Raw genomic sequence first — 26,176 nt, 5'->3', positions numbered from 1 at the left:
ATTACGTAACATTATAAAAGGATTCAGTGTGGTGAATTTAGCTGAAGCATGTAAGCTTCCGTGAAATCATAATAAATCATAATGATTTTATGTTAAAAAGGTAGTTTCTAATGGAGGTTAGTAGAACAGTAGTTTCTCAGGGGGAAATAATGTCCAGGAGGGGGCGTGAGGGAGCTGACAAAGGAGCTGGGAACGTTTTCTATCTCAATGTGAGTGTGACTCATGTTAATGCTGGTGTCGCTACCTGAAAAATTATGCAAGCCCGACTGCAAGATCTGTAAAGTTTATTATATGTAAGATATATATGTTTATGGAAAAAAAGAGTCTCTAAAAACAAAAGAAAAGACTTTTTAAAAGGTTAGGGTTTACATTGTTTAAATTCATTAAGAAGATACCAAATTCAAGAGATAGATTACAAGTACAGTTACATTGTAAAATGTAATCGTCTTTGAATAAAAGCTAATAATGACTTAAGTTGATGAGTTACAAATGCATTTATGTATTGGTGATTAAAAACAATACTTGGAACTTAAGCAGCTTGAGTAATAGTTTAAGCTAGGCAAAGAAAATTCTTGTTTAATATATTTATATATATATTTTTAAATTCCAGTATATTTTCTTAAATTCCTGTTAAAAATATAATCAATATTATAGTCAGCAAAATGCCTTTGACTGATGCCTGGATTATTTTACCACTTAACCTGGTTACACAGTGATTTTTTTTTTCTGTCAGATGTAACTGACGACCAGTTTTGTCTTTAAGATAAATGAAGTAATAACTCACATTGCAGCATTATGTGGAAAATATTCAAACTACACTTAAAATGCTCTTTTTTAAATGGAGAAATCTATTGCTCCACAAGCAATTGTTTCTGTAAAGCTACAGGTTGGCTACGGTAATTGTAACTAAACTACATCCAACCCTGAAAGGTAGAAAAGTCCCTGAAAAGAAATACACAGCCTAGTTATAATATGCCATATAAAGATTATAGTCTTCTTTTAAAAACAATTCTCCCATGGTGAGAGAGCCAAACCTTTCTGTATTCCTTTGCTAGGCAGTGCTACATAACATTTAGCTAACATTATTCTGATCATGGCTTATGATTAAACGCAATATGACATACACTTGTATATAGCAGCTGTCATTTTGGATGTTGGTTATGACAATATATATGCAGTTCGATTACAGAAAATGTGCTTGTTAAATTTGGTACAAAGCATGAACACTCAGGACAGATTGGCAGATACATGCAGTTTGAGAATTCTTTCTCAAGCTACTCATCACCGAATAAGCCATAGTCCCAGTCCTGTTTTCCAAATCTTTCTTTCCTCATATAATAGCTGATGTTTAAAAACGCTTCTTAAAATAGCTTCCAGAATTTTTTTTTTTTTTTTTTAAAAACGCATGGTTTTAAAACCAAATTATCTGAATGCATGATGGAAATGAGGCAGGATAGCAGTGGTGGTGCCAGCTGTGAAAACGTGGGGAATGGGTGGCAGGGGGAGCTGACCCAGGCTCACAGTGCCCACGGCTATTGGGGCTTCCTGCTGCTGCTGCCCCAGACAGTTTAATCTATGGGGCAGAGGCTCTCCAGGCCCCAGAGGGAGAGTGCCATTCCCAAAGCCATCTTGGGGTGCTGGAGGGGGCAGCTGCCAGAAGCTCAACAGGGAGGAAATCTCCAGAGAGGCAGGGATTGCTAGGTTCACAGCATCTGCGGGCAGCTCTTTGGGCAGGGTAACCTTCCCAGCCCCTCCCTTAGCCAGCTCAAAACCTGGGTTGAGCTTGTGAGGTGACTGAGGCTCCTGCAGAGGGAAGTCCTCAAACAAGCTCATATTGCAGAAACCTTTAGTATCTGCTTTAAGAGGCAGGCCTGCAAGTGGCGGGTATGAGGTCGAACTGGCACTGTACTTTTGATCGGGAAGGGTCTGGGGAGGAGAGCCGGGGACTATCATGGCATGCAGAGGAGCAAGGGACTCTGGCAGTGGCACAGGCTGCACGGCTTGTTCGGGGGGACTGAGGGTGAGCCCATGGACCTCAGCCGGCAAGCTACCTACAAGCCCGCTCTGGGCAGGAGCTCCTATCGGGAAAGGAGGCAAGGCAGCGGCCTTCAGCTGGAATGGGGGCGACATGGGATGGAAGGTGCTCAGAAGGTCGCCGGTCTGCAAGCTCTCTTTCATCAGCTCCTGCGAGTGTGTCTTCTTGGTGTGACGGGTGAGATGATCCTTGCGCCCAAATCTCTGGGCGCAGAACTGGCACAGGAAGTCCTTGCATCCTGTGTGGACCACCAGGTGACGTCGCACATCCTTCCGGGTATAGAAGCATCTCGCGCAGTGGTCGCACTGGTGCTTCTTCTCCTTGGTTCCACTGGGGGGCTTTTCCTCTGCGTGGGTTTTGAGGTGATCCAGCAGCACCTCGGTGCTCCCCAGCTCCAGGGCACAGACCCCACAGGTGAGGTCTCCACTGCTGGCGGCATGCAGCGCCAGGTGCCTCTTGTAGCCCAGCACGGTGTGGTACTTCTTCCCACATTCCTCACACCCGAAGGACATTTTGTTGGGGTCGTGGGTCTGGAGGTGGTTCTTCAGATGGTCCTTGCGGTTGAATGTCTTCTCACAGTGGGCACACTGGTGAGTCTTCTGGGGCGAGTGGGTAGCCATGTGCCTACGAGCAAGAGGAACATTTTGCAAGAGTGGTTTTGTGAGCTGAAGAAAGGTAGAGGCAATATTATATTGAAATGTTAATAACCGTTTTCTCTGAATCTTGGCATCTTTTAACTCTCTTTTTGTATTTTCCCAATACACAAAATTTTATCATTATTAAAGTCAAGAACCACTAAAGTCATAATGCAATTTTATACCTATAGGGACTTTATGAGCATATATTTTCCTAATGTATACAGTTTTCTAAACAAATTCAAGTATTTAAAAATGTGTGAGCACAGAAAATATTTTTCAAGAGGGGTTAAATGGGTATTTGACACTCTTCAGAAATTCCTAAATTTTCAAAAGTGACCCAATTTACCTTCTACACAGAACCCATCAGCATCAGCTTTTAGATTTTCGTTCCTAGTACAACTCCTGCATGTCTACTGATTGAGACAAAAAGTTCAGGTTGGAGGTATAAGACTCTCCAGAGCCTCTTAAAAAGTCAATCCTTAATCTCTTAGTATTCAACTAGACCCAGTCTTTTAAAACTCTACCATCCTTAAACTTCAAAGGACTCACTTTAATAAATAAAATACCAAGTACTGTATGTTAGAACTTCATATAAAACAGAATCCTTCACTACAACCTGTGGCTTGCAGGTAGCCCACAGGTTGCTTTGTATCCCTATGACAGCCACATCCTTTAGATCTTCTTTAGAAGCTTAAGTTGTCTTGCTAACAATTTAAATGCAATTGTACCCTTTGAACTAGTGACTGTGGATATGAAAGAATTTCTAACAACTCATTCTGTAAGAAAAAAATACAATCTCTAAGATAGTGTGTTAAAGTCAACAGTACACTTACACCTTTCATCCCACCACCTGCCCTGTTTTATCCATTCTTGATCCTTTCTTAGTGATATAAAGGGAAAGGGTCTAGAGCAGCAATGGTTTAGAAGACAGCCACGGGCCCACTAAGTGGAAGACTGGAAGCCAGTTCAAAAATTATTAAGCCAATCTGAATGAAACTGTCACTTTCTTAAAAATAAAGCAAAACCTCATGCTCCTTCCTTTCTCCCTTCAAAAAAAGTAACCTGCTGTGTGCAGGGGATAAAAAGAAAAGCTAGTTTCTCCCTTCCATCCAGGAAATCACTGCTTGACATGTATAAACGATATGGCAGTTGCTATCAGGCAAGAGTAAGACTGAGGCATAAGAACCAGTGCAATAGACACTGAGATCTGAAATATGTTGGGGTCTCCATGGTCTGAATGTGAGTAAATAAATTCAATTGCAGAAGGGGGGGTTAGAGCATGTTAGAGGGCAAACGGCCATGTTGTTCACGATGCCCACGTGTGTTTAACAGGAATGAATACAAAAGGAGGCTGGCTTACAAACTTGGCATTTCAGCCATTTTGTATTCCGCTTAGTACTCATGAAGAGGGTCTCCAAGTTCTGTCCTGGGTCTTCTATGCTTGCCTTTCTCCCCTTCATTCTTTGTTGAGGGTTTTCAACTGATTTGGTTTCATCTATGACCCAAATGCAGATCAACACCAGGTTAGTAACTCTGGCCCTGGTATTTCCTGTCTATTCTTTCCTGTTCTACCTCTGAGTGAGGCACAAATTGGCACTCTTTCCTGAGCAATACCACCACCTTTCAACTTTCACAGGCTCCCATGGAGTTTTATGACTTTCCTTTGCCTGGCATCCAATTCTTTCCTTTTTTAATTTAATTTTTCCCTCACTTCCTCATGCAACAGTCCCCATGCACAGCATTATCATCTCATGGCTGAAACCACTTCAACTTGTTTCCTTCCACCAACTGCTCTTCTTACCCCACAACCCACGAAGCCACTAATTTTATTATGTCCTAGTCAATACCAAACACTGCCATCTTTGAGTAGCAACTGGATCATGTCAGTGGTCTTAGAAGTCTTCATAATGATCATTCACAGTAAGAGTTCTAACCTTGGACTTTAGCCTGCTCTGCCAAATCGACTTTTCTGGCCCACTGCTGTCTATACCCACTGCTGTACTGGGACCTACATTCTCTTTTCTGGTTAAGCAATTCAGTTATTTTCTCCTTCAATCTCTGCTTATAAAATGGAATTTATTTTGCAACTGCTGGGAAATGGCATGGAATGCTGCCCTATCATTTTTTTTTTAAACCAAACCTAAAGCTTTCTGCCATCTCGCTACTCTCCAATTCCTTGTAAGAGCATGGCCTTGGGCCAGAGAGGCCAGAAGGGCTGGAGCAGGAACAGTGGGTCTTGCATAAAGCATAGAGCTTCCCATTTTTGCCTTCTTCACATCCTTAACTGAACAAGGCATTTCTCTTGAACTACTGCCTCCCAAGTGGTGCTTAAGACATCGTCTTCAGTTGGTTTACCACAGTAATCCCAATTCTAGTCATTGCAGTGATGTGTTTGCTCCACTCTTTTCCAGGTATTTATGTCCTCCAAGGGTCTTGCTTTTCAACAGTTATGGTACTCTCATGGGGCTCACCTGCAGCCAAAGCTGCCTGCAGTGTCTAGGTAAGGATGCCTGCTATATACAGCAAAACAGGGAGCCACTGCTACAAAATCAGTGCACGCAGGAGGCAATCAGTACTGCTAGTATGGCAACTAGAGAATGGCCGTGTACAGCAAAAGACATTTGAATTTTAAACACCTGAGCATTTACAGGCTTATTTTAAAAATCAGCTTATACTGTATTATCTGTATCAGTGCTATTTATTTATTCTTAAGGGCCAGGAGCATAATTTACATCTTCCTTTCACCTCTTTCAAATGCTTTCCTCCAGGGTACTCCAAGATGATACACTAATGCAATCCCATGAATACCTCTCAGATGGGGAGTCATTTTTGCTAACTCTGACTCTCACCTATGCATTAGTAAGTGAGTAGTCAGTAAGTTGATGCTTTAACAGTCATTTCATGAAGATGAGAGGCAAGTGGCCTTGAAAGAAGCAGACGTGAAGTGGGAGTTCTGTGTGGCCCCGACAGCACTGTAGGTGTCAGGCACACAGCATTCACTGTCAGACTAGTGTCAGATTGCATAGTTTGTCTTTTCTATGACATTACCACAATCCTTCAGCAGCAGAAGCTAACATCTCATATATCATTTCCTTCAGGGAAGTGAGTACCTAACAGAGCCTCGAGAAATAATTCGGATTCCATGTATGTATTTTTTAAAAAGGACTTGTCTGCTAACACAGTAGTTTTATACCACTTTCTGTCCTGCCTTTGGTATATCATGGATGCCTCTGGAAGTCTGACTAATGCACCTACTCAGCATCTTGGTGTCCAAGTGAACTCCATTTGTTCAGGTGCCACAGTAATTACTAAAGAGCTTCAAAGAATCTCTAAAAGGTTAATAGGCATCCAAATCCTGCCTCCCTTCTCCTTGCAGTGAGTGCTCTGAAGGTGAGAAGGGCCACTTAAAGGTCCGTATGAAAGTGCACACCTTTCTGAAGCCTCTCACCTCATCAATTTATATCTGGAAACGAAGGCTTTGCCACAGTCAGTCTGCATGCACTTGAATGGCCGCTCCCTGGAGTGGGAGTAATTGTGGACGGTGAACTTCTCCAGGGTGGGAAATGTCTTGCCGCATAATTGGCAGTGGAACGTGGCCATGGGTTTTGCTTCTCACACCTTCCTTTTCAGATGTACTGAACAAACACTGTGCCATTTAAGCACAAATGGAAGGAAAGTGTTGGGCACATTAGCAGAGTCACTGCAGTTGGGCTCCAGAGAAGGTGAGCGGTGGCATCACAACCTGGGTTCACCCAGACAGGGAGCTCTCAGTCACTCTCAATTTGTTTCCTGCTTTCCTATGTTCTAGAGTCCCTCGAGCTGGGGGAGAGCATCTGAAGCACAGAAGAAATCCAGGTGCAGGAAGCAGGTCTGCATCACTACAGCTGGGGGTCCTGCATCACCAGACGGTCGGTCTGTGGAGACAAGAGAAGCAGTTTTCTTGCCTCAGTCATTTGAAAACCATGCTTTTCCTCCTTCCCACTTCAGAGCCAACGACCCGCAGTCAGCATGTTCCTTTAAATGGCTCTAATAGGCACAATTTCCCATACTCGCTGTGTGCTTCAAGAGGCTCTTCTGCACAGAAATCTACCCATCTGCTTCTCCTGAGCAGTAAGGCAACAAGCATGTGGGCAGTATTGATGGCTGATGAAGCACATGCTCCTCTGTAATGAGCATGGCTCTCTCACAGATTCAGCATCAGCTACCTCATGATTTCAGGTCAGTGACTCAGTTGACCAGTTAAAGAAAAAGCCTTTCCTTCATGTGTTGCCATGTGCTACTGGTCCATAAACAACAACAAAATCACCCCTCTTATTCAAACTATTGGCTTTTCTTCTTCACGCATTGTTAGTATAACATAAGTTGTTTATGACACCTGTTTAAACTTCCAGGGGATGAGAAGGAATGATTTGTATACATCTGAGTTAATTTGTTTGTAAGATCACTACGCACAAGGGCTGATGAACAGAATGGGAGTAAAGCGAGTCTACTTGCACTGATGAGATGAGGAGAGAGAAAATGTTCCTATGGAAACAAGACTGATGGATCCAGTGAAAGTACAGGCCACATTTACATTGGTAAGCACCAGTATGTAGAAAATTATTTTATTGGTCTCTTCCCCTTCTGTTTATGAGAACATGTCCTCCTCTTCAATGCCCAAGGGAAGGCCACTTTAAGGAGGTGGGCCTGCTGCCTCTGCCAAATCAAGTTGTTTCAAATGCAGGTCATTATCATCCCTCTAACTCAGCCGATGATATCTAGCACCAAACTCTTCGTTTTCAACCAATGGGCCATCATTTGAAGGCTTAAGTGTCTAAGGTAGACATCGTGAACACTATAGTCAAACCCTGGATGGTTAGAACCCTGTGCTATTTCAGAGAGTCATTTTCGGGTGGGTGGATGCTGACCTTCCAAGTAACTACACTTAAGAGAAGTAGGGCATCCTGAAGCTGAAAATTTGAAGTGCTCCAAAATCAAAAATGTTTTGAGTGTCAACCTGATGTGATGCGTAGAAAATTCCACATCTGATTTCATATAATAGGGTCACAGTCAAAACCCAAAGACCCTGAATATATCAGATAAAATGATCTCAGGCTATGGTATATAGCCTGTATATGAAACACGAGTAAATTTTGTGCTTAGGCTTAGGTCTCATCCACAAGCTATCTCATTATATATATATGCAAATATTCCAAAATCTGAACTCTGAAAATTGTAATACTTTTGCTCTCAAGCATTTTGGATAAGGGATATGCAAGCTGAACTATACACTTACATTAGATAAACCCAAGCAGCTTGTGTATGCAGGCCAACCTTTTCTGAACCTTATCAAGCAGATGAGGCAAGTGTTTAAAGCAGTCATTGCCAAGTCTCTTTAGAGCTGTTCTCTACTGTTAAATGGTAATCTTTACTTACCTTTTCAGTTACTTTCAAATCAGGAAGCTAAATGAAACGCTATTTTAATAATAGCTCAAGAACCTTTAAATATACCAATATGAAATACACAGACAAACATACATGCCTTTTCTAATTGGAAAAAAATTGCATGACACTTGTAATATTCCTCATCTCATGGAATCACATGGTTTTAGCATCTGGGCAGAGGTTACAGCACCAGGCAAATACCCTTCACCATCCTGCCCCACCTGCTTGGAAACTATAGCACTGACTTATGCGCTTTGACCTGAAGGTTTGGAGCTAATCCACAGCAGGGACACACAGGCATCCTCAGCCAGCATCTTGGCACCAAACCTCCTCTCTGATGGTTTGGATTCTAGCAACATGCATAACCTTGTTCCTGTAACCAAGTATGACTTTAACTAAGCCCTGGGCCCTGACTCTGCCCAATTTCTCCTCCAACCCCTCATTCCTGTCCAGAATTCCAGCTCATGCCGTAGGCCCTTCCTTGAGATGTCCCCAGCAGCCCTGGCTGCAGATCCTTCTAGGAATTCCACTGGGTGTGGTGAGCTCATGTTGCCAGGTCTCGTGTTCTGTCCTATTTCTCATCTAGCCCAAGTCTGGCCATAGTACTGGGCCAACTATAAAGTACATTCATTCACTGGAAACTGCCCTGTATTCTCTCCGGGCCTATCTTTAAAAGGCTAAAACGTATACAGATTACAAAGTCTGAAGGGCATTTTTCCTCCTTCCCTTTATAGCTAACCACAAAATAGCACTAGTCACTCTGGAGGAACTGGCTTACTTTCTAATTCCAGTCACATACATTGTTTTCAATTTATCTCAGTAAACTTATTCTCTCCAATGCTTGTTTTATGAGATGACCAGTATGTCCAACAGAACCTTCTGTGATGATGGAACATTATACATAGATGGCTACCAAACACTCAAATTGTACCACTGTGACAATGAAATTATTGAAACTTAACTAGCCACATATAGTGTGGTAGCTGCACTGAATGGCACAGGCAGACTCTTAGATTCCTTGTCAAGAAATGAGGGCAAGTCTAGAATTTCCTTGGATGTAACTGTGTTTTCCATGAAGCGTAGGAGGAAGTTATGTCACTTGTTTTATGAACAAGTGGAAAGATTCCCCAGTTTAAATTCAGCTTAGCCATGTTGGCTGTGTCCTGAGTTTCAGTTTCTTCATTTACAGTACTCCCCCAGTGGATATAAATGGACTGTTGGGGGCAATCAACTGAAATAAAACAACCTAAAACATGCTGTAATCTGAGAAAACACCACACATACATATAGTATTTATAAAACACTGGGATTAAAAGTAGTTTCAATGCTCAGCTAATGGTATCTAACCATTAAGCCATGCATATAGTGGAAGAAAGTCATATGTTGTCTCCCTAGGTCTACACCATCAATTATTCATACTGGAAGGAAAGGAACAGTGCCATGGACAATATGTATGCAGAAAGTATCTAAGAAGTGTTTTGTTTCTCAGCAGATGGGAAACCTTGACTATTTATCAACATACCATGAGCACACACACACACACACACACACACACACACACACACACACACACACAAAGATTGATCCAATTTTTAGCAATTGCCCTTTGGCACTGAATAAAGTTTTTCAGATCCATTTTCTAATCACTTCTTCCCTAAATTCAAAATTCCAACAGTCATGGATAGCACTCATGCCTATATTTCCCTTAGGCCTTCAAAGATGGGGTACAATCAGACAGTGTTAGACACAGCCATGTTTTATTTAGGGGTGAGGCACTTCAAGCTCCCCAGACTTTCCCTCAAAAACAAAAGCTTCTCCAATATTTTATACTTATTTCATGCACATCTTTTTCCAAGACTTTATCTCGTTGAGTTTTAGGTTTGTGTTAAACACATCCAGTCTAACACAAAGTGCAAAGCTGGTCCTTAAATGTTGAGCTAAATAAACTGCATCATAGTTAGCATTCTTCAGTTTCTTCATCAAGTCTTTAAGGATGAACTCAAACTCATAAATAGTGATAACATTCTAGTCACCATAACTGTGTATTTTATAAACATGGACCTTAGAATACAAATATTTGCACTGCTTTCATGATATAATCACAAACTTCTATAAAAATAAAATTGTCTTTCCCAACAGGCTATAAAATCTTTCTGGCTGAGGATCAAAGCTTAGCTGTTTAAAAAAAAAAAAAAGTGTGGCTATATACAGTATCTCTCATCACCAAGAACTTGATCAGTGCTGGATGTATATTGATAATTCCAATCTTTGGTTGAAATCTGGCCATATCCTTGAGACTTACGGTTCCTTTCTATTACCTGGCAAACCACCAGCAATCCTAACAGAGCTGACAAAGCCAACGGTCCTCATGAGAGTCAGTCTGTTCTGTGCCTTGACAGAGAGACTGCATTCGAATCTTAAACACGGTACTATTTCAACACCTGTCACCCTGGAAAGATAGTAAGTCTTCCCCCAAAACATCTCAGGACATAATTTTCAGTCCCCTCAATTCTAAAAATACTGAGTGAGTGATACAGATCTGCCAGTATGCCAAAGAAGGCTTCAGCCATCTGCTTCATTCTGCTCATCCTGATTATTTTGGGGAGAGAGGATCAGACTGGAATAAGAACATATATATATATGGCAACAGCCAGGAAAAGCTATGTACCCTAGGGAGTAGTGATATACAACAGTGAAGGGGGAGGTCAGAGCACAAATGTAGACCCAGGACTTCCCCAGTGCTGTGTAACACAATCATATAATGGGGAACAACTGTTTTATCGCATTCTCAAAATAAACCATGACTTCTGGCTTCTATTTCCATTGTCCCCAGTGACACAATGCAAGACCCATCCACTTCTAAGAAGAAGCTGAATTTCCATTTTGGGTCATCTAAGAAGGCTGCTCTAAGTTCTTATTTTCATTCCAATCATCACTATTTCTTGGGGATAAGAAGCACTCTACCACTTGAGCCATACCCTCCAGTCCTTCAGGTTTTGTTTTTTAGATAGGGTCTTGTGCTTTTGCCTGGACCAGCCTCGGGCTATGATCCTCTTATCTCTGCTCCCAGGAAGCTGAGATTACAGACATACAACTGTATTTATCAGGGCAAAGTGGGGGGGAAAGTTCTGCTATGTTTGGAATTCAAGCAGTAAACAATTTGTACTGATTTCATTTCAAATATGGGTATAGATGATAATTTAACAGAACAGATCCTGTCCTGTATTACAGGCCTACATTATGACTAGAGGGCAAGCTGCCCTCAAATTGTAGGAGTTCATTGGTCAGCTTCTTTAAAAGACTTCTATAATAAGGCAAAAAAAACCCAAACCCATATACGCACACACACACACACACACACACACACACACACACACTCAACTGAGTGCTAAGATATTATTTAAATCCCCTGATATTTGAGCTGACACATTAATCGGAAGCAAACACTTGCCTAGTATGAACTCATAAGGCTGGATCCACAAACCTGTCACCCTGTCATGTTTCCAGACTTCTCTCCCATGGTAGCCTAAAGGCAACCAAGGCCAAAGATCAATCCACTTGCTATTTGCTTAATATACTACATTCTCTTGCACAGATGTGTTCTCCTGGAATGCCCACAATCCCCTGTCTACCTGGCAAATCCTACTTTCCTGTTTCTCCCAGATGGAGGAATGAGTTCCTCATTCACACAGTAGGGTTCACTTAACAGTCTAGCAGACATTTCTACCTGTGTCTGTCTGAAACCATTTCACCCTAGTTTGTGCTTATTGGTGGAAGGAAAGCCCTGGCAACCCCCACTGCTTGAAGAGGGCCACCCATACCTGTAGATTCTTTTAAACTCTCACCTAGAGAAACTTAATTTTCTTAAGCCAGTGGCTAAGCTCTTATATGCTTATAAATGAGAACTAAAATAAAGCAAGAAAGCTAAAATGACATCTTTGTCTAATATTCACAGAGAAAATTAAGAAAGCTGTCCAGTGTATTATATCATGGCTTTAGAACATCAAATTTATATACTTGCCATAAATGTGAAAAAGGACAGGTGCCTTCTCTTTACAAAAAGCATGAAGAAAATCTAGTTAAAGGTAGAGGATTTAAAAAAGCAAGTAGCTCTGGTCAGTCCACAACTCTACCAAAGACAAGGATAGCTGGGGGTTCCTCAAGGATTCACCTGCATTCTTGGACAGTGAGGCCCTTACTGACCAGCTCTACCTATGTATACATGGCCTCAGTCAGTTTTCTGATGGCTCTCTATTCATAACTCAGTAGGTAGCCAAGGATCACCAAAAAACAGAAGAAAACATCTATACAAAATTAATAGATACCCAGAAATGATGACACACATGTAATCCCAGCACTTGGGAGACTGAGGCAGGAGGATCTTAAGTTTGAGGTCAGCTTGAGCTACAGAGTGAGACCCTGACTCAGAAACCAAGATCTGGGGATGTCACGCAGTTGTACAACACTTGCCTCGCATGTACAAGGGTTCCATCTCTAGCATGACAAAAAAAAGAGAAAAAGAAAAAAGGAAGGAAGGAAGGGAGGGAGGGAAGGAGAGAGGAGAGAGAAAGCTAGGAGGGGAAAAAGATCAAGAAAGGAAAATGTAAAGATGACTACTATTAATATCTTAAAGAAGGAGTAAGGGAGAGAGATCCCTAAAAGATGGTTAGGGCAGCATTATTTTTTTAAGAAAACACTAACCAAAAAAAAAAGGCAGTGGCAAGCCTAAGAGCCTATGGGCTGTAACAGGTATTTTGAGTCAAACTTGCTAGGGGAGCATATGAGAATCTACAATTTTAATTACCTCCCCTAATGTTTCTTAGGCACCTTCATGTTTGCAAAGTAGCTTATTTTGACAATGCCTGCTATTTTTGCTATTAATGATTAAGTGCATTTGCATATAACCAAGAGACTAACAGTAAGACCACTCAGATAAAACGGTTATAATATGTGTGGCTATGCCAAGAAATAAGAAGGGGATGATTTTCCAATAAAACAGAAGTTACTATCTTCAACACATGACAAAGTTCCTATTATCACTGGTCCCACTAGATATTTCATTTCGTACTAGAAGCTGTGTACCATGCAAGAAGGCAATTGTAGAATTGGAATGGAGTAAATCTTGCACTGTTTGAAGATGTATGTCTACATAAAAGACCCCAAGGAACCCACACACAGAAGATTAACAAAGTTTGGCAAGGTGTTTGGTTATAAAGATCAAACTACAAAATCTATGCATTTCTAAATACCAGCAAACAGAAAGGTAATTTAAGATAACAGATATATTAGCTACAAAATAAAACTATCAAGTAATGGCAACAAAGGGGAAAGAGGCAATACACAAGACTGGACTCTAGGACGGGATATAGGCACCCAAAGGTGCTTATCCTTTGGAGTTGGCAGACATAGTACAATTAAATTTCTCAATAATGACTTCTGCATGGAAACAGATAAAAGTGAAAATAATTTTTAAAAGTCGAGTTGGAGACTAAGGATGTAGGCCAGTGGTAGAGTGCTTGCCTAGGGAGATCAAAGTAGGCTCCATGGAGAAGTCCAAGTTTCAGCTGAGTTTGTAAGTTCAGCAGGTGTTCAAGGGGGAAGTGATCTACTTCTGGCCAAAGGAAAGGACCAACATACGGCCCGTGGAACTAAGCAGTTCAGAAGGACTGGAAGTACAGTGGTCAAACAGGCAGAAGCCAAGTCATGATAAATCCAGTCTGCTAGTGGAAGGTGAGTTTTTTCTGTTGTACATTTTTAGCAGATCAATGAATTCAGTCAAGGCTAGGTAGGAGAGGGAGAGGAGTGGGGAGTTAGATTAGGTCTCAGGCTAGTGGAAAGAGGTGATGGCAGTATAAATGGAAAAATCCAGCAAAAAGTAGGAGTTAGAAATGCAGCTTTGAACATGTTGTTTAAATGGTGCCACAGGCACTTGGGTCAGCAAGGAGCAGCACTGCATGGAGGTGAAACCCTCTTGAGTCTACACAACTGTGGACAGCATGCCCTCTGGCTTCAGGGAAGTGGATGCCATTCTGACATGGATTATCCAGGTGGCTTCATAAATGACTCTGAGCTCTTCATGGGTGGCCTCAGATCCTGTCAGGACACTCTCATGATCAACCTTGATCACCAGTGTTTCTCCTCCCCAGAGTGGTTTGGTAGAGTGGGTTAGCCCTGGGCTAAGGAGGAATTTGTTTGCTTTATGACAGGCTGCAGCTAGACTGCTCCTCCCTTAGGATATCTGCTCAGCTCGTGGAAAGACTGGAAGCAGGCTTGTGGAGGCATGTACATCTCCCATCTCCAAAGACAAAAGGAACTCTGCGCCTGAACCTTCCCCAGCTTCCTTCTGGGTGATCAGGGAGAAAAATAAGCAAAGGAGAATTCAGTCTCAGTTCAAAAACCTTGGTAAGATGTTCCTCAAAAAACTCTGTACACCGATAGTACAAATAAGGCCCTAAAAAATTACCCCTTGGTTGCCTATCCACTAGCAACAAGAGGACTTTTTACAAGTGGGACTTGGTTACAAATTGTTTAGCAGACTGAAAATAGGATTTAGTCCATGCAGGCAAGGCTAGCCACTGACCCCTTATGAGATGGAGATAGAGTGAGACAAGAAGGCCAATGAAACTGTCTCATCAGGAATAGGTAGAACCCATACACCTGTGAATGTGAGCCTTGGAGGGCCACAGAAGACAGGAGCCACACAGCCAAGGGGAAAGGACATCTCTGGTGAGCAGAATGCTGGGTCTGCCACTATACATGCTCTCTGCCCTTCCCCATTCCGCAGTGTGGAAGCAGGAATTGGGACAGCTCGGATTCCCAGACAGCATCACAGGCCGTCTGCTGGATGGTTTATTCAGTGTAACACCCATGGGGAGAAAACAAGTAGGAGCTGCCTGTACAGATGCTTAAAACTTTCATGCTCCTTTTCTCCCCACCATACAACCACATTCTTAAACAGAACATTCGGGAAGAAATAGACAAGTGTCTACAAGTAAGCAAAACAGACATAATCATTCAGAAAGGCAAGTGTTAAGTCCAGGATTGGCTTTCAATCAGAGACCATCATCCTTGTTTTAAGATGACAATTTATTAATGGAGACTCTAAGTAGCCTGGTGGGGGTGAGGGGTAGAGAGCAAGCCCCGAAATCCAGACAAAAGCCTTTGGTATTAAGAGTAGATTTTCTAATTGTTAAAGTCAGGGATGGGGACCATTCTTTTGTGACAGCTAAAAATATATCCCCCTCCTCCCTCCCTATAAATCCTCACAGACTGGCCTTCAGACCTTTTTAGGGTCTGCTTCTATAGTTGACGGCTGATCTTTTTTCCTGAGACTCTAAGTGCAGGACATGCAGAAACCAGACTCTAATTAGCAGCAGGGCCTATTGTCCCAATAAGGCCACCATTGGGGAAAGAAAAGCCTGGTTCCTTCTCAGGAAGTGTGAAGGGACCACAGGCTCAAAGTGAGAAAAGTAGTAAGATAAACATCCTCATCACACTGACAAAAGGGGAAGGCAGATCCATGAGCTGAAATCAACTAAAGGAAGCTTTTCGTCTATGCTATCCAGAAATGATGCTCAAGTCCAGGATGGACTCTTTGGTTCTAAGACAGCAACGTCTCTAAAGAAATAGAAAAGAACTACCAGTGTGGACCCCAGTATGTCAGCAGGGACTGTCTGGGGAGGGGGTGACAGATGATACAACTTAAGACAGTACAGATACTCAGAAAGGAGTAATGACTAACGATAGTAATGACCAGTGATAATGGCTACTTAGATTGGGTGCAGGAGTGCACCGGGTACATAGAAGACAGAGGTATTGTGCACACGGAGAGAGGAATGCAGGCGCAGGGCATCATGGAGCCCATCATTCAGTCTGCTTGATGTGGGGGCTAGTGGACAGGCAGCAGTGGAAGAGAGGCTGGACAAGGGAAAGCAGGCTTATCACCAGGGAACTAGGAGTCCGTGAAGGTCAGGACATCTCAGCAACAGACTGTGTTACAGAGAGGAAAAACATCATGACCATCAGCCATCCTCCCCTGTGCTTGACTGTGTTATCTTGAAGCGAACAAAGTCAGGCACTGCTCTGAAACTCCAAATAGTTCATCACACACAGGGGTCAAGTCCCATTAGCCTGGACACAAACATGACGGGCACTTTAAAAATGACAATGTACACTATTTTTTTTAAAGCTTATTCGATGGATGAATATCCAGAACTTAAAAGTGAGAAAAGTGAAACTGTTGTGCCTGTGCAAAACATTGTTCATCTAGGATAATTTTGAAACATAAAAATATCTATCACGAGTCTTTTAAGATTATCCAGGTTTTAATTTTTAAAAATAATAATAATAACCAGGGACTGGAGGCATGGCTCAAGTGGTAAGTGAGCAGAAGGCTCTGAGTTCAAATCTCAGCACCACCAAAAGAAAAAGACACTGATAAACATTTCGTTAAGGTTTGGAAGAAAGTGGCACTAAAGAAACAAGGGATCTTTCCAAGCCTCTACATGGCTTCCCACGGAGAAAAGGGATGTTAGGCAACCAGGAGAAAGGAGTGGAACACTTGTTGACCGGCTTCCTCTCCTTTTCACCTTACTCTTTTTTCCTCCCCCATTCACAGTTTTAGGTCCTTTGTTTATTTAACAGGCCCTCACAATCATACCCAGCTCAAGAGGGGAGGAATGTGAACTCTCTTAAGTAGCTGTCCTTGCAATCCACATGTGTGGTCCCTCCCCCAGTCCTCACAGGCCTCAATGTGTCACCCCAGAGGCCAGGTACCTTGCTCTCACTAAAGCCCAGGCTTGCTGTTCCTTCCCAGGACCCTCCAGTCATGTCTCAAGCAGTGTTTCCTTCCCTGCTTGCATCCATCCCACTTGGCCTGCTCCCTTCAGCCAATGAGACAGGTGCTGTCTGGTGTGCTGGCCACCCTCAACCTGTCTTCAGCCATGAACTCACCACTCAAATATGGACAGACATATTCCAGGGTCTTCCTGGTTATCAACACCCAGTCCTCTAACGTCATGCACGCTATAAACAGAAGATCCAGGCGAGATTCTTCCACCTGCCCCGCTGACCTCCCAAACCTAATCAGAATTTCTAGTGCCTTTGTCTGTTCCTAGTGCACTATGTTGGCCCTCTTGGAATGAATTTCAATTTCTTGGTCAACAAATCAAAATAATACTTAGTAACAAAGGAACCAAAATAATATTTAGTACAGTAACAGTCATTCAGCTGAGCTCAAAAAGCCTTCTCATGTTATTTGGTCTAATCCTTTCAATGCACAACTCTGTGAGCTAGAAAGGCACCAATGTCCCCATATGACAGATGAGAAAACTGAGGCTAAGAAACTTAACTTCATTGCCCTAACTGAGATAATGCAAGTCATGTACCGTACTAAGTGCCTCGTACACAGCGAGTGCTCCATCGATAAAGAGGAGTATGATAAGAGGCTGCACCCAGGTGTTCTGGGATAAACTTTCCACTTTCACCCAGCCAAGCTGTGTGTGTGCATAAGGAGAGACCTTCAGCACTAGCTCCAACCACAGAGAAGGCCTCAGAATGGGCAGTGGACTTCCTAGGACAGCTGCAATGATGCCAGCATTGCAGGCATCTGGATCAGCTTTTCAGCAAGTGGAGGGCAACTGTGAGGCCGCTTAGGTACACAATTAGGTCTGTCATCAGGGACAACTTTAAGCTTTTGAACTAACAGGGCTGTCAGTAGAAAGTTCCAGACCTGCAGGTTTACTGGACTATGCATGTGGAACAGCAGAGGCGTCATCACATTCCCTGAACTACATACAGAGTGTACCGATTCTTTAACAAAAGAAAAGGCTCAGAATCATAAAGGAGAAAATGAGGGCAAATGTATTTACTCTTCGCTAGAACCTTCTTGAAGGGCTCTAAAGCACTAGCATAAGCTTGCTCTGTGTTTCAAAGCAATTATTAATGAACAGGCTCAACCAGAAATAACTGAAAAACTTGCATACCTCCTCGATGACAGGAAATGCCAGCTTTGAGGTGGGTATGGAGTCCGCTGGAAGTTTGCCCGAAGACTCCAACCTGTAAGAAGAGACCTTTGCACATCTCCAGTGAATGAAGCTAGAAGAACACTCCCCCCATGATGCTACAAACTCAGTTTTGCTTTAGAAGCGAACACACACACACACACACACACACACACATGTACATACACACACACATACAGGACACCCCTTATGTCCTGAAGAGATTTCCTGCTGTGTTTTCAAGCATTTTAATAGGTGATCTTTACTTATATTGTATCCTTTGCCTACTTGCAGCTGGATTAGAACTCTCAAGTTTTTCCCTGCTTTCTGCAAGTAGAAAAAAAGAACACATGAAATTGCTTACATAAAATATTCAAAACAGCACTCAGAGGAAATGGTATTTCTTTTAAACCAACAGTATTAAAATACCAGAAAACAGGTATGCAAATCTATGCAATAACAGAACCTGAAACAAATTATGAATTGAAGGAAAGTCAGCAATAACCAGTTGGCATGCATTTTCCACAAAAACTTCATGTAAACATACAGATTTATTGAATGTGCAGGGCAAAATGGTTGACATCTCCAAATTGAATATTCAGTTCAACGGCTACTAAACCTGGCTGTGCATTAGAATTAGCAGGAAAATCTTTTAAAAATATATAGATAGATTCCTATGCCACAGGGCAAAATGGCACAGACCGAAACACCGTGACCGGGCCCCGACAATTTCTGTTTTTACCAAGTCCTCAGAAGCAAGTCTGGCACCAGCGTTGTACCATTGAACCCTGATGAACATCTGGAAACCAGTTTTTGTGTTTCCCAATTAGTTCTAAAACTTGCCTTTTCCAGCTATGACTGTTCCAATCAATTGATCCTCCTAGGGGAAATGTGTCAGGATTTTCTTAGCCAGTACAAAGAAAAATCTATACAAACGGAAGCCAATTATTTCTCACCTAAGTGATTTATTCACTTGGCTCCTGCTCTCTTAATTTGATCAACAAGGCTATGTGTCTACTTATTTTGTACAGGGACCTCCTTCTAAGTTAAAAATGGAAAATTAAGGCCCTTTTCAGACAACTAACATTCAAAAATAACCCCACACAATTCAGGAAAACACTGGAGGTGAACAGGTTATTGGTCTGAAGCACTCAGTTTGTTTTCAATATAGCTCTTGTTTTGCATGTATAAACACTGAATCATATGCATGGCTCACCTCTTGTGTCAAAATGACCAACATTTACTGTGGTCCTTTAATTGGGTGGTCCCCCAAAGGCTTGTATTAACTTTTTTCAAGAGCTTTCAAAAACATTAAAGTAAAAGAATCAAATTGTTCTGGATGATTCTTCTTTGTGCTTGCCCATCTCCTAAGCAGACAATAGCAATTTATGTATTCAGAGGCAGGGGCTCTCTTCTGCTTCCCAGGAAGGGGCACACAGAACATGAGGTACGCAAACCAGGCAGTGAAACAGCTTAGCTTCATTGTCAAAATATTCAAATCATCACAAAAAGAAAGCAATTCCTTTCTGAATTCAACAATACTTGGCCTCCAAGGGCTCACACAGGAGCTTATTCTTCAGCTGTTCAGTATGAGCAGCACTAGTGAAAGAGGGGAGTCCTGGCAGGGAGGAGATCAAGTCCTCAGCCTTTCCCACCTGCCATCCCAGCACCAGTCTCACGCATAACAGAGCTAACAATGCAAAGGAAGACCCAAGGCAGGCCGGGCCTGGGGAGGACCATGTGCCTATGACAATTTAATACAGCAGAGAAGAGACAGTCAGGAAAAAGAGCCTGTCTCTGTCTGACAGGACGCTACTTGCACGCTGCTTTTCAGGTCAGGATTTAGATTTCAAAAGCGTAGAAAATGGTTTTCAAATGTCAATTATAATTTTTTTTAAAGTGATTCTAACAATCGATGTTTCTAAATTCCAGAGCAGCAAGAAAAATTACATTTTTTTTAGGAAGGGAGATTGGCCCATAGTAAACAGATTCATTCATTATTTTAAAGGAATGGAAAATATTATTTAGGTGTCATTCATTAACAAAACGGAAGTTGCACGCATCTAGAGTGTATGGTTTCTAGAATGCGCTTTTGTCATCACAGTGTCTCTCTGGGCATTTTTGCTTCTGACAGCAGTTTAGAACATTAACTGAGAAAACTAACTGAGTTTTTCTCAGTTAGTGAACTGGGTTAGCCACCTGCCGAGTCTTCGCTGAAACCCAAATTGAACAAAGAGATGTTTTCCAGTTTCAGCTCATTTGTTTCTACTTACTCCTGGTTTTACTTAATATTATTATTATTATTATTATTATTATTATTATTTCTAATGATTTGATGGGAAAGAATTGGGCAACCCTCAACCCTGGGAAGTTTGCCCTGGTTCTCAGAGAAAGAATCTCTAGATTATAAATGTACAAGGTTTGTTTTTTAAAAACCTCTCAAATAGGCCATTTTATTTTTTAAAGACTGGAATTCCAAATGGAAAAGAGCCCACCCTGACTCGGTAGATTGTAGATAAGTAAATCTTACTACAAAGAGATGGATCATGGTGGATGATGTTTTGTCTCTGAAATAGACTCTAAGTGGTCTATTCGGATTCCCCTCCAAACAATGGCATCCTCTTTTTTTAAAGATGCCACAGAGGGGTAAATTGCTGAGGTGTCACATTTAGTTTGAATAGATTTGTGAGCTTGGTGTCTGGCCTGCTATGCTCTCACATTATATACAATCCCTGGGGGACCTCATTCACAACCCAAGGATTCCACTTGAGCTCAGAAGCCTCCCAAATCTCTGTCTTCAGTCCTAAACTTTCTTTCACATTCCAGACTAATGCATCTGTGTTCCTCATGGTCATACCTTCTAAAGCAGAGCCCCCAGGCTGGCTCCTCCCCAGCACTACCTGAGTTAGCTAATGGCACCACTGTGTGATAACAATTATTAGTTCTTTGATGGTCCCCAGGTGATGGCCATGTTTTAAGTACTTCATGAAATGCCTTCAATGGTCATATGAGTAGGAAGTATTAACTCTAGTTACTTAAGGCAAAGCAAGGCTTGGAGGTCGTGCTAATTTGCCTGGTTCTATGATGTAGATCCAGACTGTGTGATTTGAAAGTCAGTGCCTTCCCTCTATTCCCAACAGCTTCTATAAAGTCAGAAACTGTGGTGTCAGAGTAGATTTTTCTCACCGATTAAGCTGTACAGATCCTGTGAGCTTACTGCCTCTCAAATCTGTTTCCTCCTCTCACAGTGAACTCTCATTGGGGTGCATTTTGTCTTTATTACAGCCACCAAATCAGTGTGGCAAGATAACTCAGGAATTTTACTTTATCCTCTCAACAATTTCCCTTTCAAGCTCATTTAAAACAGGTGGCGGATTTGTAATCCCCTGCGTTTTCCCCAGCTGAAGGCAGAAGTGGCCTGAGAAAGTCTTTGTTAACATCTGAACCCAAAGAGAATCTCTGCTGGATTTCTGGGAGCAGAGGAAGAAGGATGAATGAGAGGGTGAAAAAAAAGACCCTGTCCTCTCCATCCCACTCCTACCCCAGCCTGGACAGGAAAAGATCTGTGTGCTCCAGTGAGGGGCCCTTCTCCTTTGCTCCCTAAGGCAGCGGGCAGAATCCTTGAGAGGACAGCTGCGTGGGAGGCCACCCTTAGCCAGGAGGTTTCCAGCCTCCACTCCCAACTCTGCGGCAGACAGCTGCAAGGCTTCAAGACACCGCTGCAGTGATATATGGAAGGGCAGAGGCCAGTTCCTCACCTCCCAGGCGCCATGGAAATCTCTAAGTTCAAGGGCAGATACCATGGGGGAAGGGGAAGCACCTAAAACTCATCCAGAATGAAATTCTCTAGGTTGGCAGAATGGGGGCTGGAGTCTAAATGAAGATGGTTATGAGAAGTAATAATCTCACTGCCTTTGTGCAGTGAGATTTGGATTTGTGGGTGCCTCAATGAGGTGCCAAGAATTGTACTTAGAATCATGCCTGTCTATGCTGCAGACTAGCTACAACTGCTGGAACTGAAGCCCATGTATTAAAACAACAACAAAAACCGCCTCCCTTGGTTTCCAGGAGGAAGAAACACTTGATCTGAAGGTGCTGGTGACCTGGGGGCAGTCCTGTGCTATAGTGCCCTGGGGCAGACAGAGCAGAAAGAAAGGAAACAAGGGCAGACGTTAGCGTATACTCACAAGATTAACGCCTCTGATTCCTATGCAAATACCTAGAAAGGGAGAGGCACAAAGTTATCTTTAGGCCTTTATCTTAAGCTCCAAATTGTTAAAAACAAACAAAAACCAAAAGGGGGAAAAAGGAAGTCTAGTTGGAAGAGGAAAGAGAGAGGCCAGGGCTGCTGGAGACTTGAGCTCCAAGAATGCCTAGGCCTGGACGGTCTCCCAGCCAGCTGAGCTAGGGAGTGGGCCTGTCCATTTCCATAACATGGAAATGATGGGCGCTGGAACTCAGGTGCTTTCGGGGGAGAGCAGCATCCCTTCCTAGGAGAAAGGAAATCAATCTTGTGACAAGATGTTGACTCAAACATGTTGCAGTAATGCTAGGTCTTTGAAGCTCCAATGATATGACTAGTGGGGCTTGGGGGGGGCGGTGAGGTCAGTCACATCCTCCAGGTAAACTCCACTTTAGTTCTGTAGCTGACTGAGACCTTCCAAGAAGTCTTATGAAAAAACCCTGATGAAAACTCCAGAGGATTTTTGATAAGCCAAGATACATCAGGCATTTGTAGTGATTAGAATGCACTATCACTGCAATCTAAAGTGATTCAAACTTTAGACAGGCAAGTAGTAGCAACCAGGGACACCATTCTCCTGCTAAATGGGCACACCACTAAGTCAGAGCATGTGGTGTATGGGGCATGTCCCAAGAGAGGAGGAGTTCTCCGGGTAACAAGTGCTTACCACAGGGCAGAGTCTGCCAAGATGTTCCCCTTGAGTCTGAAGCAGAAAGCCAAGATGGGCCCATTGTGCTAAGTTGTACTCAAGAAGAGAACTCTTAGGGAATGTGGAAGCTAGGTGTGTTGGACAACAGGCTGAGGTTTGGAAAACCAGAGCAATCAGGAGTGGGACCATTCTGGTCTCATGGGGTCTAGCCTCTGTGTGACAAGAGAAGCAAGTGCCAACAAACTGGTGAGACCCATAAAGAAAAAGAGAAAGCGACAGATAGTGAGTGCTCATGTCCTCACCACCCCCCATCACCTAACAAAGGCAACCCTGGGGGGCAAAAGAGAAAGGATGCTGGGGAAAGGAGGGCCAGTTGGCTCTATTAGCCCAAAATGAACTTTTCTGTGGCTTCCCTGAAACGCACCACCAGCCTGGTGAGCAAGGAGCCTGGAGTCAGTGAGTTCAGTGTGAAGGGGTGTTTGCATGCTGGAGACGGAGATCCCCAGTCTCTGTTTTGGGGCTGGCTTCCCTTCATTCTATTCACAATGCTGCTGTCAGAGTGATTCTTCTAACATGCAAATATGTTCCTGTCACTTGCCTGTTCGGAATTTTTCAATGGTCCCATTAGTTTCTGTCAACTGCAACCAAGAGACCTGTCTAATCAGAACCACTGAATGTTTTTAATCAGGAAAGCAATATGTTCAGGATTGTGTTAAAGAAAGAGACCTCAGACTGCAGACACAGAGATTATTCCCCTGAATTTATCAATTATATGCATTAAAACAGGTGAATTGTAATTCCCACAGCAAAAAAACAAACCAAGTAACAACAAAAATCCCATGCACACACAAAAAAATAAATGCTATAACTGAACTCTGTAGTTTCTCTATAAAACCATTTACGGAGAATTCTAAATCTTCCCTGAATTAGAACTAGCAAGATTCTTACACACTCTGAGTTGAACAGATGGGCTGAATGAGTATACCATTTTAGGGAAACGACATAAAATGACTGTGATCTTAATGTGGTTCCAATTTACATGGGGATTGTGTGTGTATTTTATGAATCACTTTTAATCCTTGCAGCTGAAACAAAAAGAAAAAGGATTACCCTGGTAAATGCTACATAACGCATCAATTAAGTTATTCCCCAGAATAAAGTACGCTTTGTTATGTGTAAACATGAATAATTTCCAGCATTATTTTAAACACTGACAGAGAAACACACTATTTGCTCATTTTAATAACAATATTTAACACTCTTCTATTGATGCTCTACTTCCTTCCTTTTCACTTTTTGTTTGTGTTGTTTATTTGCTTGTGGAGAAGGGAAGTAAAGAAGTTTTAATGATATTCCTTAGATAGTAACTTTTCTCACTAAACGTAATACATTTTACACTAAACTGCAATAATGCATTTTACTTATTTCATTCCACTACATGGTAAACACACTCTACTTAATACTAGGTTGTGCTCTATGGTTAAAGTACCAACCACATGACAGTGTTCTAGACACAACTCAAGACAGATGTTGTGTAACAGCCCCTAGTAGCTTTAGAGTCCCTTGGTTCTAGGTTTGAATGCTGGCTCAGCTACTTGGAAGGTATGTAATTTTAGCCACGTCACCAAGTCTTCTCTAAGCCTGTGTGTCTCCTGCCATAAAATGGGGATATCTATCTGTCTTGCAGAGCTGTTATAAGATTATACAGTATGTATGTGCATACAGTGACACAATGAAGGGTACAGAGTCCAAAATAGATGTACAAAGTAGATATGGCTTGTGACTAAGAAGAGCCAAGAGCGATTTTACAGTGGCTAAGCTCACAATTAGGAAATGTTAATAACTTATTTTGGACACGGTCTATCAATCATCTATCTACCTACCTACCTACCCATCCATCCATCTATAACAAAGTCAGAGTATACAGTGTTGTTTCGCTTCAATCCTCTTTCTTTGATGTGACCATCATTCCGTCTCCTACCGTATTCCTGTGAAATTTTTTCTATTATTATGCTTGTCCTTAGCATTTTATATATCACGTATTGGAAATATTCCTAAATTCTTAAGTAGAATAATACTATTTGCTGTGCTGTTAATGTCATAATCAGGTCGAATGACAGAGAATAGTTACAAATGGGCCTGGCATGGATGGGTCTTCCAGTATCATAAAGTTACCAAGAAGACATACTGAAGCACTTTTGACTTTGCTGACTCTTTCCTTCTAAACATAGTGGTGGGGAAGCAGACCAGTTGCAATTAGTATCATCTAGAGAATAGGAATTTAAGCAGGCACACCTCACTCGGTTAGCTTCCACCTGAGGCAGCTGGAGACAATCTTTCTTCAAGTTAGCCTCAAGATCATAGAAGAAATTGGAAAGTGGTTTATCTAGTGAGTTTAGGGCAAGAAAATCAAAAGTAAGATGGATTATGTAAAAACTTACAAAGACAACTAGAATTAAAAAAAAAAAAACCTATGGTATCACAGTCAAGGACATTTTACAAAAAAAATATGTGGAAAGAGGCCAAGAGTCATGGTTAAGCAACAGCAGGAGAACTGCAAAACGAGAGAAGGGGTGCTTTAGGGTGAAATGCGCTTGAACAGAGAACTAATAAATGCTATGGGTAAAAACCACAAAAATGCTGGATGGGAAATTAAGGCTGAGTGAGGGATCATTATCTTGAAAGGAGTGGTTAAAGCAAATCACAATCCGCACATGAATGGTGGAAATAAGCAATAAAAACTTCTGACATATAATGAGGACCCTAACAACCATGAATTCCTTTGAATAAACACTGCGTCTTCATATTTCACAACTTTATATTATATACCAGACGTGATTCTAAGTAGAGGATAATACCTCATTTTTTCCTAATATTTCTTTTTTTCTTTTAAGAAAAAACCAATTTCAAAACATCTTTTTAAAATATAAGGGAAGGGCATCACAAAGTGTTTAGTAAGCCAGTCATAAAACATAAAAATCAGTGTAAGACACCTACTATTTATTTAATATGAACAAATAGCAATGAGGTTCTTAGCATGTTCTCTTGATTTTTTAGTTTTTAAATAAGGTTTCATAAGTTCTTAACTTTTATCTCCCAATCCTATTTTTCCCTCAAGGCTTGAAATTCCTCAAATGCAAATTCTCTAACAGTCAGTGTTTTCTGGAACCTTATAACCCTTTCTCT

The 26,176-nt window shown here is 42.0% G+C and overlaps 1 protein-coding gene across 8 annotated transcripts in view; it reads right to left on the bottom strand.

Moving 5' to 3' along the window:
• Nucleotides 1-267: 267 nt before the first annotated feature.
• The window catches only part of Plagl1 (PLAG1 like zinc finger 1), a 90,543-nt gene continuing 64,634 nt past the window's right edge, over nucleotides 268-26,176 (bottom strand). For 4 of the 8 annotated variants that reach the window (XM_074072818.1, XM_074072838.1, XM_074072806.1 and 1 more), the window contains 4 exons: nucleotides 22,286-22,317; nucleotides 18,081-18,153; nucleotides 6,122-6,587; nucleotides 268-2,659 (listed from right to left, as the gene is read on the bottom strand). In XM_074072818.1, coding sequence (XP_073928919.1) covers nucleotides 1,423-2,659; nucleotides 6,122-6,273 — 1,389 coding nt within the window. In that variant the 5' untranslated portion in view covers nucleotides 6,274-6,587; nucleotides 18,081-18,153; nucleotides 22,286-22,317 and the 3' untranslated portion in view covers nucleotides 268-1,422. Of the gene's footprint in view, nucleotides 2,660-6,121; nucleotides 6,588-18,080; nucleotides 20,240-22,285; nucleotides 22,318-26,176 lie in introns of those variants that run through there. The other 4 variants (XM_074072812.1, XM_074072851.1, XM_074072846.1 and 1 more) reach the window with 4 other exon arrangements.

This window comes from Castor canadensis, chromosome 1, assembly GCF_047511655.1.
Source record: "Castor canadensis chromosome 1, mCasCan1.hap1v2, whole genome shotgun sequence".
Lineage (NCBI taxonomy): Eukaryota > Metazoa > Chordata > Mammalia > Rodentia > Castoridae > Castor > Castor canadensis.
The sequence above is the reverse complement of the archived record's forward strand: the minus strand, read 5'-3'. Positions and strand labels throughout refer to the sequence as shown.